The sequence below is a fragment of the Pongo abelii genome, chromosome 4, assembly GCF_028885655.2.
Source record: "Pongo abelii isolate AG06213 chromosome 4, NHGRI_mPonAbe1-v2.0_pri, whole genome shotgun sequence".
Lineage (NCBI taxonomy): Eukaryota > Metazoa > Chordata > Mammalia > Primates > Hominidae > Pongo > Pongo abelii.
Window position 1 is genome coordinate 159,985,492 of NC_071989.2, and position 13,663 is coordinate 159,999,154.

Below are 13,663 nucleotides of genomic sequence, written 5' to 3' on the forward strand. Positions count from 1 at the left end.
CCAATCAGCAGGATGTGGTGGGGCCAGGTAAGAGAATAAAAGCAGGCTGTCGGTGCCAGCAGCAGCAATCTGCTGGGTCCCCTTCCACACTGTGGAAGCTTTGTTTTTTTGCTCTTTGCAATACATTTTGCTACTGCTCACTCTTTGGATCCACACTGCCTTTATGAGCTGTAACACTCACTGTGAAGGTCTGCAGCTTCACTCCTGAAGCCAGCGAGAACATGAGCCCACCGGGAGGAATGAACAACTCCAGAGGCGCCCCCTTAAGAGCTGTAACACTCACCGGGAAGGTCTGCAGCTTCACTCCTGAGCCAGCGAGACCACGAGCCCAGTGGGAGGAAGGAACAACTCCAGACCCGCCGCCTTAAGAGCTGTAACACTCACCGTGAAGGTCTGCAGCTTCACTCCTGAGCCAGCGAGACCACGAACCCACCAGAAGGAAGAAACTCCCAAACACATGAACATCAGAAGGAACAAACTCCAGACACGCCGCCTTCAAGAACTGTAACACTCACCGCGAGAGTCCACTGCTTCATTCTTGAAGTCAGTGAGACCAAGAACCCACCAATTCCGGACACAGTAGGACAGGTCTGATGTTGATAAAATCCTTCAATTTTTGTTTGTCTGGGAAAGTCTTTATTTCTCGTTCATGTTTGAGGTGTATTTTCACCAGATATACTATTGTAGGGTGAAAGTGTTTTCCTTCAGCACTTTAAATATGTCATGCCACTCTCTCCTTGCCTATAAGGTTTCCTCTGAAAAGTCTTGCTGCCAGACATATTGGAGCTCCATGGTGTTTTGTTTGTTTGTTTTTCTCTCTTGCTGCTTCTAGGATCCTTTATACTTGATCTTTGAGAGTTTGATTATTAAATGCCTTAAGGTAGTCTTGTTTAGGTTGAATCTGCGTGGTGTTCTATAAACTTCTTGTACTTGGATATTGATAACTTTCTCTAGGTTTAGGAAGTTCTCTATTATCCTTTTGAATAACATTTCTACCCGTATCTCTTTCTCTACTTCCTCTTTAAGATCAATAACTTAGATTTACCTTTTTGAGGCTATTTTCTAGATCCTGTAGGTGTGCTTCATTATTTTTTATCCCTTTTTTTGGTCTCCTCTGGCTGTGTATTTTGAAACAGCCTATCTTTAAGCTAACTAATTCTTTCTTCTGGTTGATTGATTCTATTATTAAAAGACTCTGATGCATTCTTCAGTATGGCAATAGAATTTTTCAGATCCAGAATTTCTGATTGATTCTTTTTCATGATTTCAATATCTGTGTTAAATTTATCTGATGAATTCCTTCTCTATGTTTTCTTGAATTTCTATGAATTTCCTCAAAACAACTATTTTCAATTCTCTGACTGAAAGTTCACGTATCTCTGCATCTCCAGGATTGGTCCCTGGTGCCTTATTTAGTTCATTTGGTGAGGTCATGTTTTCACGGATGGTGTTGATGCTAGTAAATGCTCTTCAGTTTCTGGGCATTGAAGAGTTAGGTATTTTTTGCAGTCTTCACTGTCCGGACTTGTTTGTATCCATCATTCTTTGGAAGGCTTTCCAGATATTTGAAAGGGCTTGGGTGTTGTGATCTAAGTTGTATCTGCTTCAGGGCACAACCCAAGCCCAGCAACACTGTGGTTGTTGCAGACTGACAGAGGTACCACCTTGATCATCTTGGACAAGATCTGGGAGAATTCTCTGGATTACCAGATAGAGACTCTTGTTCTCTTCCCTTACTTTCTCCCAAACAGAGTCTCTCTGTCTGTTCTGAACCACATGAAGCTGGGGGTGGAGTGATACAAGCACCCTTGTGACCACCATCACTATGACTACACTGGGTCAGACCTGAAGCCAGCATAGCACTGGGTCTTGCTGGAGGCCTCCTGTAACCACTCCCTGGCTACTGCCTGTGTTCGTTCAAGGCCCTGGGGCTCTTTAATCAGCAGGTGGCAAGCCATTCAGGTCTGTATTTTTCCCTTTAATGTGGAGAGTTCCCCCAGGCCGTATGCGGGTCCAGAGGTGCCATCTGTCTGATAGCCAGGAACTAGAATCAAAAACCTAAGAAGTCTACCTGGTGCTCTATTGTACTGTGGCTGAGCTGGCACTCGAACCACAAGACACAGTCCTTTTCACTCTTCCCTCCCCTTTCCAAAGGTAGGGGAGCCTCACCCTATGGCCACTGCCACCTCAGGCCCACAGGGAGTAATGCCAGACTACTGCCGATGTTCCCTTAAGTCCTGAGGGCTCTTCAGTCAGCTTTTGGTGCATGCTGCCTGGCCTGGGACTCAGCCTTCAAGGCAGTGGGCTACCCTCTGGCCCAGGACAGGTCCAGAAATGCCATCCAAGAGCCAAGTCCTGGAATTGGGGACCCCAAGAGCCTACTTGGTGCTCTACCCCTGTGACTGAGCTGGTAACTAAAGTCAGCAGGTCTCAGAGTCTCACCCAAGGCCCTTGATGTAGTATCTGGGTATCACTGGTGTTTATTCAGGGCACAAGGGCTCTTCAGTGAGCAGGTGATGAATGCTGCCAGGACTGGGTCCTTTCCTTCAAGGCAGTGGGTTCCCTTCTGGCCCAGGGTATGTCTAGAAATGCCCAAGAGCTAAGGCCTGGAAAGGCAGCGTCATGACTCTGACCCATGTTGGTATCTAAGATATAAGACAAAGTCCTCCCCACTATTCCCTCTCCTCACCTCAAGCAAAAGGAGGAGGTCTATTCTGGAGCCACAAGCTGTGCATCTTGGGGTTAGGAAAGGGGTGATGCCAAGCACTCCCTTAGTCACCCCAACTGGTGTCTCAGTATGTCTCCTGCTCCCCCAGTCCACTGTCTCTGGGTCCAATTCAGTACTAGGAGTCTCCTAGGAGTTGTAGTCCTTGTGGCCTAGACTGCCTTTCAAGTTTATTTAAAGCCCCAGAGCATTTAGCCCATGGTGGTGAGGCCTGTGGGAACTAGAGTTCTGACCTCTGGGATCCGTGATTCCCCTCTGGCTAGGGCTGGTTTAAATGCTCCCTCTGTGGGCGGGTGTCAACTGGGTTTGGTCTGGTTTTCCTTTCTGATACAACAAGGGCAGCACCTAGTCAATGCCTCACAATTACTGGGTTCTCCCTTCCCCAGAGCCCAGAGATACTCTGGGCACCATGGGCCCCTGCTGGGGGTGGGGGAGGGGTGGCACGGTTGATTCAAGACTGTTTTTTCTTTTACCTCTTTAGTGCCTCTTTCAGCCATACGAAGTTAAAAGCAGGTACTGTGAGTGCCCACGTTTTTTGGTTCTTATGAAGGTGCTTTTTTTGTGTACATAATTGTTAAATTGCTGTCCTTGCAGCGGCGGTTGGGGGACAGGACAGATCAGTGGAGCTTTCTACCATCTTGCTCTACCTCCTCCCTATTTTACATTTTGATAACCACCATTCAGTGGCCTCCCTTGGGCCCTACAATGCAGTGAGGAGCTTTGATGCACGAATGTTTGCATCCTGGATCCATCCTTCACTACATGTTTGATCTTTAACAAGTTATTTAATGTCTCTGAGTCTGTTTCCTTATCTGAAAATGGAGACAATGACAGTGTAAACATCACAGGGTCATTGTAAGGATTAAATGAGATAATCTCATGTAAAATCCTTAGTAAGCACTCAATGAAGGAAAGGAGGAAGGATTTTCTATGTTCCTTGACTCACTAGCAATCTCCAGAAGTTAAATAAATAGTAAGTTAAATGGGGGGAAGGAAGTCATGTGTGTGTGCGTATGTGTGTATTAAAAAATCAGTTCCAAACCACTTAAGAAATTTTAATATCACCACCACTCAGACATAAAGCTAACATGTAGTAGTCTTTAGTGTTGCCAATAATTACTAACGAGTCTCCCTAGCTTAGTTTTGTTGGTTACATCAATGTTGCTAAATTTAGTTTTTCTTTCCAAGATTTAACTTTAGCCAGATTGGTTTGAGTAATAAAATTAACCCTATCATCTTACACAGTAGGGGCTTATCTTTAGAGAATGAGTGTAAACTTTTCTTAATAACAGAGAAGATAAATTTAAACTTCAAGGATGGGTGGGGTGATTGATATTGGAGCAGGGTGGGAGAAAAATGTTTCCAGAGAGGATGATCACATTGCCAACACTCAGAATGGATCATTGGAAGTCCTTTGGGTTTGCTGATGAAACAGAGAGTTCAGGGTAGAAATGACAACCCATCCTCTGGCAAAGTGGACTGTGGACCCCTGCACAGGCTGTGGGTGTCCTATTGCCCAACAGGGACTCTGTAGGCTATGGAATCTGGGTATGGACCACCAGCCTTTCCTCCATCTGAGTGGACTTGTGCTCGTGAAATATCTTCTGGAAGTCCAGCAGATAGAAAGTAACATACAGAAAGAGCAGACCAGGACGTGAGAATTGGGGGGCACAGGGAAGAAGACGGATGAAAATAAGCAGGACAGGGCTTTTTCAAATGTTCTCTTAACACCGAGGCTGAAACAGGCATAGATCATTCCCGTAAACCACGGAGAGTTTGATGAGAAACTCTCCTCTCCCCACCTTTTGGGACTATAGATCTTCAACATCTATTTAGTTATCTAGGTGCATTTTCTCAATTTTAGTAATTCTGAGGGGAGGGGAGAGAGCAGTCACCACCAGAAAGATGGAGGTGATGTCTCAGGTTGGCTTGCCTCTGGCTACCAGCCAAGATCAGACACAAGCATAGGTGCTGTAATGTCCAGGCAGCAGGACAGAACGGAAGGAGGTTCAGGCTCAGTCGTAGAAGATTCAGGTTCTACTCAAAGCCCAGCTCAAATGATACCACCTGTGGAAAGTCTTCTTTGGTGCTCTAGAGCAGGTAGTGTCCTTTGCCCTTAGATGGACATTTGATGGTATTTACTTAGTTGATTACCTGTTACTCTTCCGCAATGGACAGTAGACTGGCTGCTTGAGAGCAGGGATTCTTTTCTCATTAATCAGTGTATCCTCTTTAGAATGATTTATCAGTTATCTTTTGCTGCATAAAACTTCCCACTCTTTATGTATTAAAATTACAAACATCTTTATTATTTATCACAGTTCTGTGGATTATCTGTACAATTCTTATGGTCTATGTCAGCCTGACTGGGGTTGGATATCGTCTAGGATGGCTTTACTCATGTGTCTGGAAGTTGGCAGGCTGGTTGATCTGCGGACAGGGCTCAACTGGGATGATTCATTTATGTTCCACATGGTCTCTGATCCTCCGGTAGGCTAGCCCAGGATGCTTTACTTGGTGGTCTCAACTCCATAGAGCAGCAAGTGATGCAAGTCCTGATGCATAGGTTATTACCAAACCTCTGACTGCATCACATTTACTAATGTCCCATTGGCCAAAGCAAGTTACAAGGCCAAGATCAAATTTAAAGGGGAGAGGCCGGGCATGGTGGCTCACACTTGTAATCTCAGCACTTTGGGAGGCCGAGGCAGGCGGATCACCTGAGGTCAGAAGTTTGAGACCAGCCTGGCCAACATGGTAAAACCCCATCTGTACGAAAAATACAAAAATTAGCCGGTCATAGTGGCAGGCACCTGTAATCCTAGCTACTTGGGAGGCTGAGGCAGAAGAATTGCTTGAACCCAGGAGGTGGAGGTTGCAGTGAGCCGAGATTGTGCCATTGCAGTCCAGCCTGGGCAACATAGTGAGACTTCATCTCAAAAAAACAAACAAAAACAAAACAAAACAAAAAAACCCATAAACAAAAAAACCCACAAACAAACAAACAAACAAAAAAATTTAAAGGATACAGATACAGACTTCATCTTTTCATAGGAGCAGGTGCGAAGTCACATTATCAAGAGGAATTTATGGTCATTTTTGCAATATTCTACAAAATCTTGTTTGGCACACAGTAGGTAATCAAGAATGCATGTTGCAAGAATTAAGAGATAAAGTCTATTCAAATAATATTCATGTTCACTCCTCATCCCTCCCCATTGGCACATCTACTTCCATGCCTCCTATTCATTTTTGGGATCTTTGAGTTGGGAGAAAATGTTATCTAATGGTTTGAAATGTTTGTTGCCCCTCATTTAATATGCATGGCTCCTTTCTATCTGAGAGTTTCACACTGGTCATCTTGGCCCTACCCATCTCAACACTGGAGCTGTGCACAACTTTCTGGCTTGTGGATTATGTACCCACCCTTAACGTTTGCTTTTTGAACAGACCCAGAAGTGGGAAAACCGGTTGTCTGCCAAAACGTGGACAGTCTTAGCTGGCTGCACCTCCTTCGGCCAGTTGCTGCCACTTGGGGCCCTCTGGTGGCTTCTTGCATAGCTCCACGCTAGGTATGAAATTCACTGTGGGAATTATCATAAGCTTGGATAGAGTCCAGAGCCTTCCAAGGGAAAGCTCACAATGTAGTGGAATGCCACGGGTATGAAAAGAAGAAGTAATAAACAAAACAAAATTTAAAAAATTACCATTTAGAGCTTGTAGCTTTCTTGTTTCACCATGACTTGGCCCAGAGAAAAGGCAAAGCAGTGACATAAAGATAATGCATATAAAAGAGATCCGGCCAGGCGAGGTGGCTCACGCCTGTAATCCCAGCATTTTGGGAGGCCGAGGCAAGTGGATCACCTGAGGTCGGGAGTTCAAGACCAGCCTGACCAACATGGAGAAACCCCGTCTCTACTAAAAATACAAAATTAGCCAGGCGTGCTGGCCCATGCCGGTAATCCCAGCTACTCGGGAGGCTGAGGCAGGAGAATTGCTTGAACCCAGGAGGTGGAAGTTGTGGTGAGCCGAGATCGTGTCATTGCACTCCAGCCTGGGCAACAAGACAGAAACTCCGTCTCAAAAAAAGAAAAAAAAAAAAAGATCCATATCATTAAAAGTCGGGTGCTGGTGGGCAAGGAGCAGTGCCAGGCTCACCGAACAAAAGTGGTGGAGTTGGAAAAGGGGTGAGAGTCTCCTGACTTGAGCAGCTCATCCAGGGCCTGGTAGGTCCCCACCACAAAGCCCACGAAGCCCAGGATGCTGATCAGGGCGTCCTTGAAGATGGTGAGGGGGCTCATGCCCTCTGAGTAGAAGGTGGTGACCTCCAGGAGCGGTGGGATGATGAGGGCCAGGGCAGTGCCACTCACGGAGCCCACCAGGGAGATGACCAGGTCCAGGCGGGGGATGAGGATGGCCAGGAGGCCTGCAGGGAGAAGATAGGGGAGAGATGGAGCATTCCAGGCTTAGCCAAGCTTTGAAAGTTGGTTCTTAAAGTCCTCTTCTTGGCCAGGCACAGTGGCTCACACCTGTAATTCCAGCACTTTGAGAGGCCAAGATGGGTGGATCACTGAAGGTTGGGAGTTCAAGACCAGCCTGTCCAACGTAGTGAAATCCCATCTCTACTAAAAATACAAAAATTAGCCGGGTGTGATAGTGGGCGCCTATCTCGGCTACTCGGGAGGCTGAGGCAGGAGAATCACTTGAACCGGGGAGGTAGAGGTTGCAGTGAGCCAAGATTGCGCCACTGCACTCCGGGCTGGGTGACAAAGTGAGGTCCTGTCTCAAAAAAAAAAAAAAAAAAAAAACAGAAAAAAAAAATCCTCTTCTTAAAAAATGAACTAGTTGTTTCTCAGAAATTCAATTACAGAAAGAAAAGTTGAAAGTCCTCCAATATCCCTAATCATATTCCCTAGAAGTTACACATTAAAAATTCAGCCAAGCATAGTGGCACATTCCTATAGCCCCAGCTATTCGGGAGGCTGAGGCAGGAGGATCTGAGAGTTCAAGGATAGCCTGGGTAACATAGTGAGACCCAATCTCAAAACAACAACAATAACAAAATTTGGTGAGTCTATGTCTAATTGTATTCATTCATATTGTTGGGAGGAAATGTATTCATTCAAAAACTTTTCCCCTACCAACTTAGGGTCAGTGGTTGGGGGCCTGTGAATTTAACTGACAATAGGTAAGATTAACAAGAGAAAAGACAAAGTGTATGTATAAGCTCCAGAGCCTTGAGATGAATTGGCTTCCAGAACAGCCAAAGATACCCCCTTAATAAGGGGAAAAGGAGGGAGGAGAAAGGGCTTTTATGGAATAACAAATGGAAGATATGACAGTTTCAGATAAAATTTGTTAAACAGTTAGTAATTCCCATGATAATGCTAAGTCTCTTTTCTGGCTCTAAACTTCCCAGAGAAGGGATTTATGGCAGCTGTATTTTTCAGGAGGTCCTGCTTACATCAGCAAAAGAAGATTAAAGTTTCTTTCTGCAGCTTCTTTTTGTTCAGAAGTTTTTAGCTTAAAATAATCTTTATGCTACTGAGGTGCATTTTGGATCCTTACATAGCCAACAAAACTTAAGCTCTTACTTAACAAATAACACTAAATAACAGTGCTGGGAACCATTCAAGCTGTTTGGAATATATCAATGTACAAACTGCCAATGTTTGTACTATCAAAATTTGTATCAATGTACAAATTTTTTAGAAGTCTTCTCTTTTTTTAAATGCCTAGCATTTTAATAAATAAAAAATAATATAAATAAATAAAATAAATAAATTATTTTTTAAAATGCCTAGCATTTTAATAAATAATTAACATGAGTATAAGAACCTCTTACTTGCAAACAATTAGAATATGAAATCATTTATAGTACAAAGAGATCTTCAGTTGGAAGAAAATCCACAAGGTGTCTTTAAAGAAGTGTCTTCTCCAGATTTTATACACATGTCAGAAAACACCTAACAAACACAAAAAGCTAAAAATTTTCAAATTATATTTTTTTAGCAGGATGGTTTACAGACCTAGGCTTTTACATTTTTTATTATATTTGATGAAAAATGTTCCTGGTCACCAATAAATCCCAGGAGCCTTGAGCAGGCCTCCTTTGGAGGAGTGTGGTAGAACAGAACAGGTCTGGAAGGCAGGAGTCTGGTTCATTCTTGTATGGCCTTGCCCAAGTCCCACCCCTTCCTCAGCTTGTTTCCTCAGCTGCAAAATGGAGATGAAGGCTACTATCCTTTTAGGTATTGTGATTCATTCTGCATAGGACATAAAAGTCTTCAATGAGATTTTTCATGTAAAGCATTCAGAAAAGTTATCTTTGCTATTACTCCAAGTTATTTACTCATACATGCTAATTGACAATGCATGAAGAAGTGTAGTGTAGGCTTAAGGGATTGTTGTCTTTATACTGTGGGGCAAATTCCTTGATCTGTCTGGAATATCTAAGATACTGGATGGTTCCTGCCTTCAAGGTCAAATTGAGAATGAATCACTTCAAAAGAAGAAAATCAGTGTCGAATAAATGCTGTGGGCTGGCCTAGAAAAGTGAAAATCAAGAGCCACCTCAGCCAGTCTCAGGGGATCCAGTAGCTGCTGCAGGCCAGGATGCAGCCACTGAGAAGGTGTCCAAGTGTGAGCAAAAACATAGAGGCTGAAGCAGGCCAAGGAAGCAGCTGAGGCTGAAACTGAACAGCACTGCCTGCAGAGGGAGAAAGAGTTCAAGACCAAGGAAGCTGCAGCCCTGGAATCTCACAGCAGCCGTGGCACTGAAGTGGCGCAGGAGGATCAGAAGAAGAGGACCAGCCTCCAGAACTACTTCCAGCAGAATGGGGGTGAAGGCTTGGCTAGCCTCTTGGCTTTTGTCTGTGACACCTGGACAGAAATCCATGAAAACTGCTGCATAAATGAAGAGGAGTGGGAGAAAGAAGCCCCTGTACCACGGATTGGCATTTTAGATGCCCTCGAGGAATATGAAGCTCGAGTTATATTCTTATGAAAAGGCATTAAATGATTTCTGTGTATTATATAGCAGGTCCCTTCACTTCTCAGAGAATATAAAATCTAGCTTCTTTGTACAGACTTAGAACTTATTTATAGATTTTCTTTTTACATCATATTTCATAGAAATTTAATGGGTATATGTCATGTTTTTCCATGCCTTTTAGCTGAAGTAACATATGTATCAATGTATCAATGTTGACTTTTTCTTTCTTTTATCTAGTAAAAAAAAGTTCTTTGAAGAAAGAAAGAGATTAATATATTTTTTTTCCTGTAGTGCTTTCTTGAATGTCAGGATTCTAACTATGAAAAAGTAGTAAATAGTTACTTGTAATCTGTGTGAAGCAGCAGCCACCCTTAAATTAGTCCATTCCTGCTAATGGTTAGAATGAATACAAGTATAACTGTTTGGGCTGCTTTTAGTTTCTCTTAATCAAAATTACTAGATGGTAGAATTCAAGAACTTGTTACATGTTATTACTCGGTGTACTGATAATTATCTAAAAGTAACACTATGTTATGCAAAAAAAAAAAAAAAAAAAAAGAATTTCTTAAATGTCCATGGACAGATGAATGGATACAGAAAATGTGGTTTGTACATACAGTGGAATACAATTTGGCCTTAAAAAGAGGACACTTCTGCATTTACAATCAAAAGGCATCTTAGGGACAACAGGGCCACCTGTACTCTATACAGAAATCTCTAGCCATCTCCTTCGGTGTCTGGTGGAATACTTGCAGAAAGGGGTACTCCGGGTCATGGGGGCTGCTGTGAGCCAGGGAGTGGGAATGACCTCAGCCAATAGGCAAGCACAGGACCGTCCAGGGGCCAAGGAGCACCAGCTGATTGTTGCCGATGGGGAATGTGATCCCAGGCTTGCCCAATCATTTTATAGTAGCCCCACCAAAAAATTTTAAAAATCTACATTTGTATGGAAGATTGCCCACATTTTAAATGTTGGCCCACTTTATACAACATTGTGAGGTTCAAGCAACACCTGTTGCCAAATTAGAGTCCTATTTTTCAATGTCTGCCCTGGCTCTAGACTTACATGACTTGAATTCAAATCCTACCTCTGACACTTTCTGGCCAACTATTAATCACTCACTGTCTCAGTTTTCTCTTTCATAAAGTAGAGTTTATCATAGTTCTACCTCATGAGAATTGTTGTGAGGACTGAATAAAATATTATGAAATCTAGACTAGAAAGAGCTGAACACAGTGCCTGGCACACAGTAAGTGTTCAATACATGTCAGTTCTTATGATTTATTTATTTATTTATTAATATATTTATTTGAGACAGGGTCTGACTCTGTTGCCCAGGCTGGAGTGCAGTAGTTCAATCTCAGCTCACTGCAGCCTCGGCCTCCTGGGCTCAAGCAATCTTCCCACCCTAGCCTCTCAAGTAGCTGGGACTACAGACATGGTGCACCCATGCCTGGCTATTTTCTTTCTTTCTTTTTTTTTTTTTTTTTTAATAGAGATGGGGTTTCACCATGTTATCCAGGCTGGTCTCAAAACTCCTGAACTCAAGCAATCTTCCTGCCTTGGCCTCTCAAAGTGCTGGGATCACAGGCATGTGCCAGAGTGCCCAGCAAGTTCTTACAATTATTGTTTGATAAGCTGTGTCAGTCCCTTAGGCTGAACACCAACAAATCTGTTTAATTAGGTACATGTAAGAATGGGGTTATGCCTGAGGCTTAGATGAGTGAATACTTGTAAAGCTTTAGAATGGTCCCTGGAATAAAGTAAGTGCTCAGTAAATGCTGATTGTCATGATTGCCCTCTACTATCTGGCTGATTCTTTTTTTTTTTTTTTTTTTTTTCTCGAGATGAATCTTGCTCTGTGGCCCAGGCTGGAGTGCAGTGGCACGATCTTGGCTCACTGCAACCTCTGCCCTACATGTTCAAGTGATTCTCTTGCCTTGGTCTCTTGAGTAGCTGGGATTACAGGCACGTGCCACCATGCCTGGTTAATTGTTGTATTTTTAGTAGAGATAGGGTTTCACCATTTTGGCCAGGCTTGTCTGGAACTCCTGACCTCAGGTGATCCACCCGCCTCGGCCTCCCAAAGTGCCAGGATTACAGGTGTAAGCCAATGCATCCGGCCCATCTGGCTGATTCTTGATGGCCCTCAGAAAAGATCAGCAGGAACACTGCACTCTCCTTTCTACTCACATGTCAGGCAGACCATGATGAGGCGAATGGACAGATCCAGAGGCAGTGCCCAGCGTGTTGACACCCGGGAGATGGCAAAGGGGATGATGATTTCTGCAGGGACGTAGAACTGCAGGGCATAGGTGCACAGGATGCCGGCAATGTAGAGAAGCTTGACAGACTGGTACAGCCTGCAAGACAAACCACAGAGCTGCTCTCCACGGCCACTGTGTTCTGACACTGGCCTCCTTGGAACATTAACCTCTGACCTTGGGACAATGACTTGGGCTTGTGTTTCCCTTTCTGAAAATGACTGAGAGGGACCTTCTAAGAATCAAGAGGGAGTCACAGCAGAGCATGCAGTGAAAATAGTGGGGTTCTGGATTCAGTGGAAACAATGTAAAGGGTCATTTCTAAATGAAATAAAAACCATCTTGAGCTTGAGTATGTATTGCACCTTCGCAAATCGCTACCATGTGATGCTCAATCTTTCGTTTTAGAAAAGAGAGGCTCAGGCCAGATACTTTTCCCAGGGAGACACAGATGATAAGTGGCTAAGACCAAAAGCCCTGGATCTAAAACACTGTAGTCCTTTGTGATCAGTCCTTAGGAATTATCTGGATTCCCCAAAGCTCTAGGCACATAACTGTTGCCTCTAGTTGAGAGAACTGCAGAATCCCAAATCCTTGGAGGAAGAGAAAGTTTATAAATAGGGCTGTGTGGAAGTTAGGGGGAGTCAGGGTGGAATATAAGGAGAAACAGGGGTACTTGCCAGCCTCAAGCTAGGGGCAGAGAGTGTGTGAGGCTTCAGGGGGTACTGAGTTCTATCTAAGTTTTTTTCTATTTGATCTATTGAGATGTGACTATTTTCCTTCAGTCCACTAATGTGGTAGATGCATTTCCATGTTTAATAAATGTGTGTGTGACGCTGGGCACAGTGGCTCACGCCTGTAATCCCAGCACTTTGGGAGGCTGAGGGGGGTGGATCACCTGATGTCAGGAGTTCGAGACCAGTCTGGCCAACATAGTGAAACCCTACCACTACCAAAAATACAAAAATTGCCCAGGTGTGGTAGTGCACACCTGTAATCCCAGCTACTCAGGAGGCTGAGGCAGGATAATTGCTTGAACCCGGGAGGTAGAGGTTGCAGTGAGCTGAGATCATGCCACTGCACTCTAGCCTGAGCGACAGAATGAGACCCTGTCTCAAAAATAAATAGATAAATAAATAAATAAGTGTGTGTGTGTGTGTGTGTTTAGCCCATTCCTTAAAAAGGCTAACTTCCACATTTCTGTGTTTCTTGCTCACACTAGTCTTGCTGCCTCGGCACCCTCTTTACTCCATTTCCATCTGTTCAAACCCCTCCAAGTTTTTGAAATTCCCCTCTTCTGAGCAGGTACCACAGCCAGATGCTTGTAGACACAGCCCAACTTAATCCTCATGACAACTCTACTTTATAAATGAGGCAACTGAGTTTCAGAGAGGTGAAGTAAATCATCCACCACCACAAGCTAGTAAGGCGGTGCAACTGGGACTTGGACTCAGGTGTACCAGAATGGTCCATGTTTGGATTGAGTTGACCTGCCAGACAATGAGTTTCCCTGTTGTCTCCTTCCGATGTGCTTTCTTTCCTTGGAAATCCCCAAGGCCTGTTTGCTACTCTGGAGAGCTTCTTTTTCTATGTTATAGTTTGTGTACCTGCACTATCTGTTCCTCCCCCATTCCCACAAAATCAGGAGCAGGTGAAGATAGTGAACCTCCAAGGTCATA

General features: G+C 44.0%; 1 protein-coding gene across 2 annotated transcripts in view; it reads right to left on the minus strand.

Annotated features, from left to right (window-relative positions):
* Positions 1 to 5,009: 5,009 nt before the first annotated feature.
* The window catches only part of SLC36A2 (solute carrier family 36 member 2), a 32,629-nt gene continuing 23,975 nt past the window's right edge, over positions 5,010 to 13,663 (minus strand). For both annotated transcript variants that reach the window (XM_024246680.3, NM_001132743.1), the window contains 2 exon segments: positions 11,914 to 12,083; positions 5,010 to 7,151 (listed from right to left, as the gene is read on the minus strand). In XM_024246680.3, the coding sequence (XP_024102448.1) occupies positions 6,880 to 7,151; positions 11,914 to 12,083 (442 nt within the window). In that variant the 3' untranslated portion in view covers positions 5,010 to 6,879.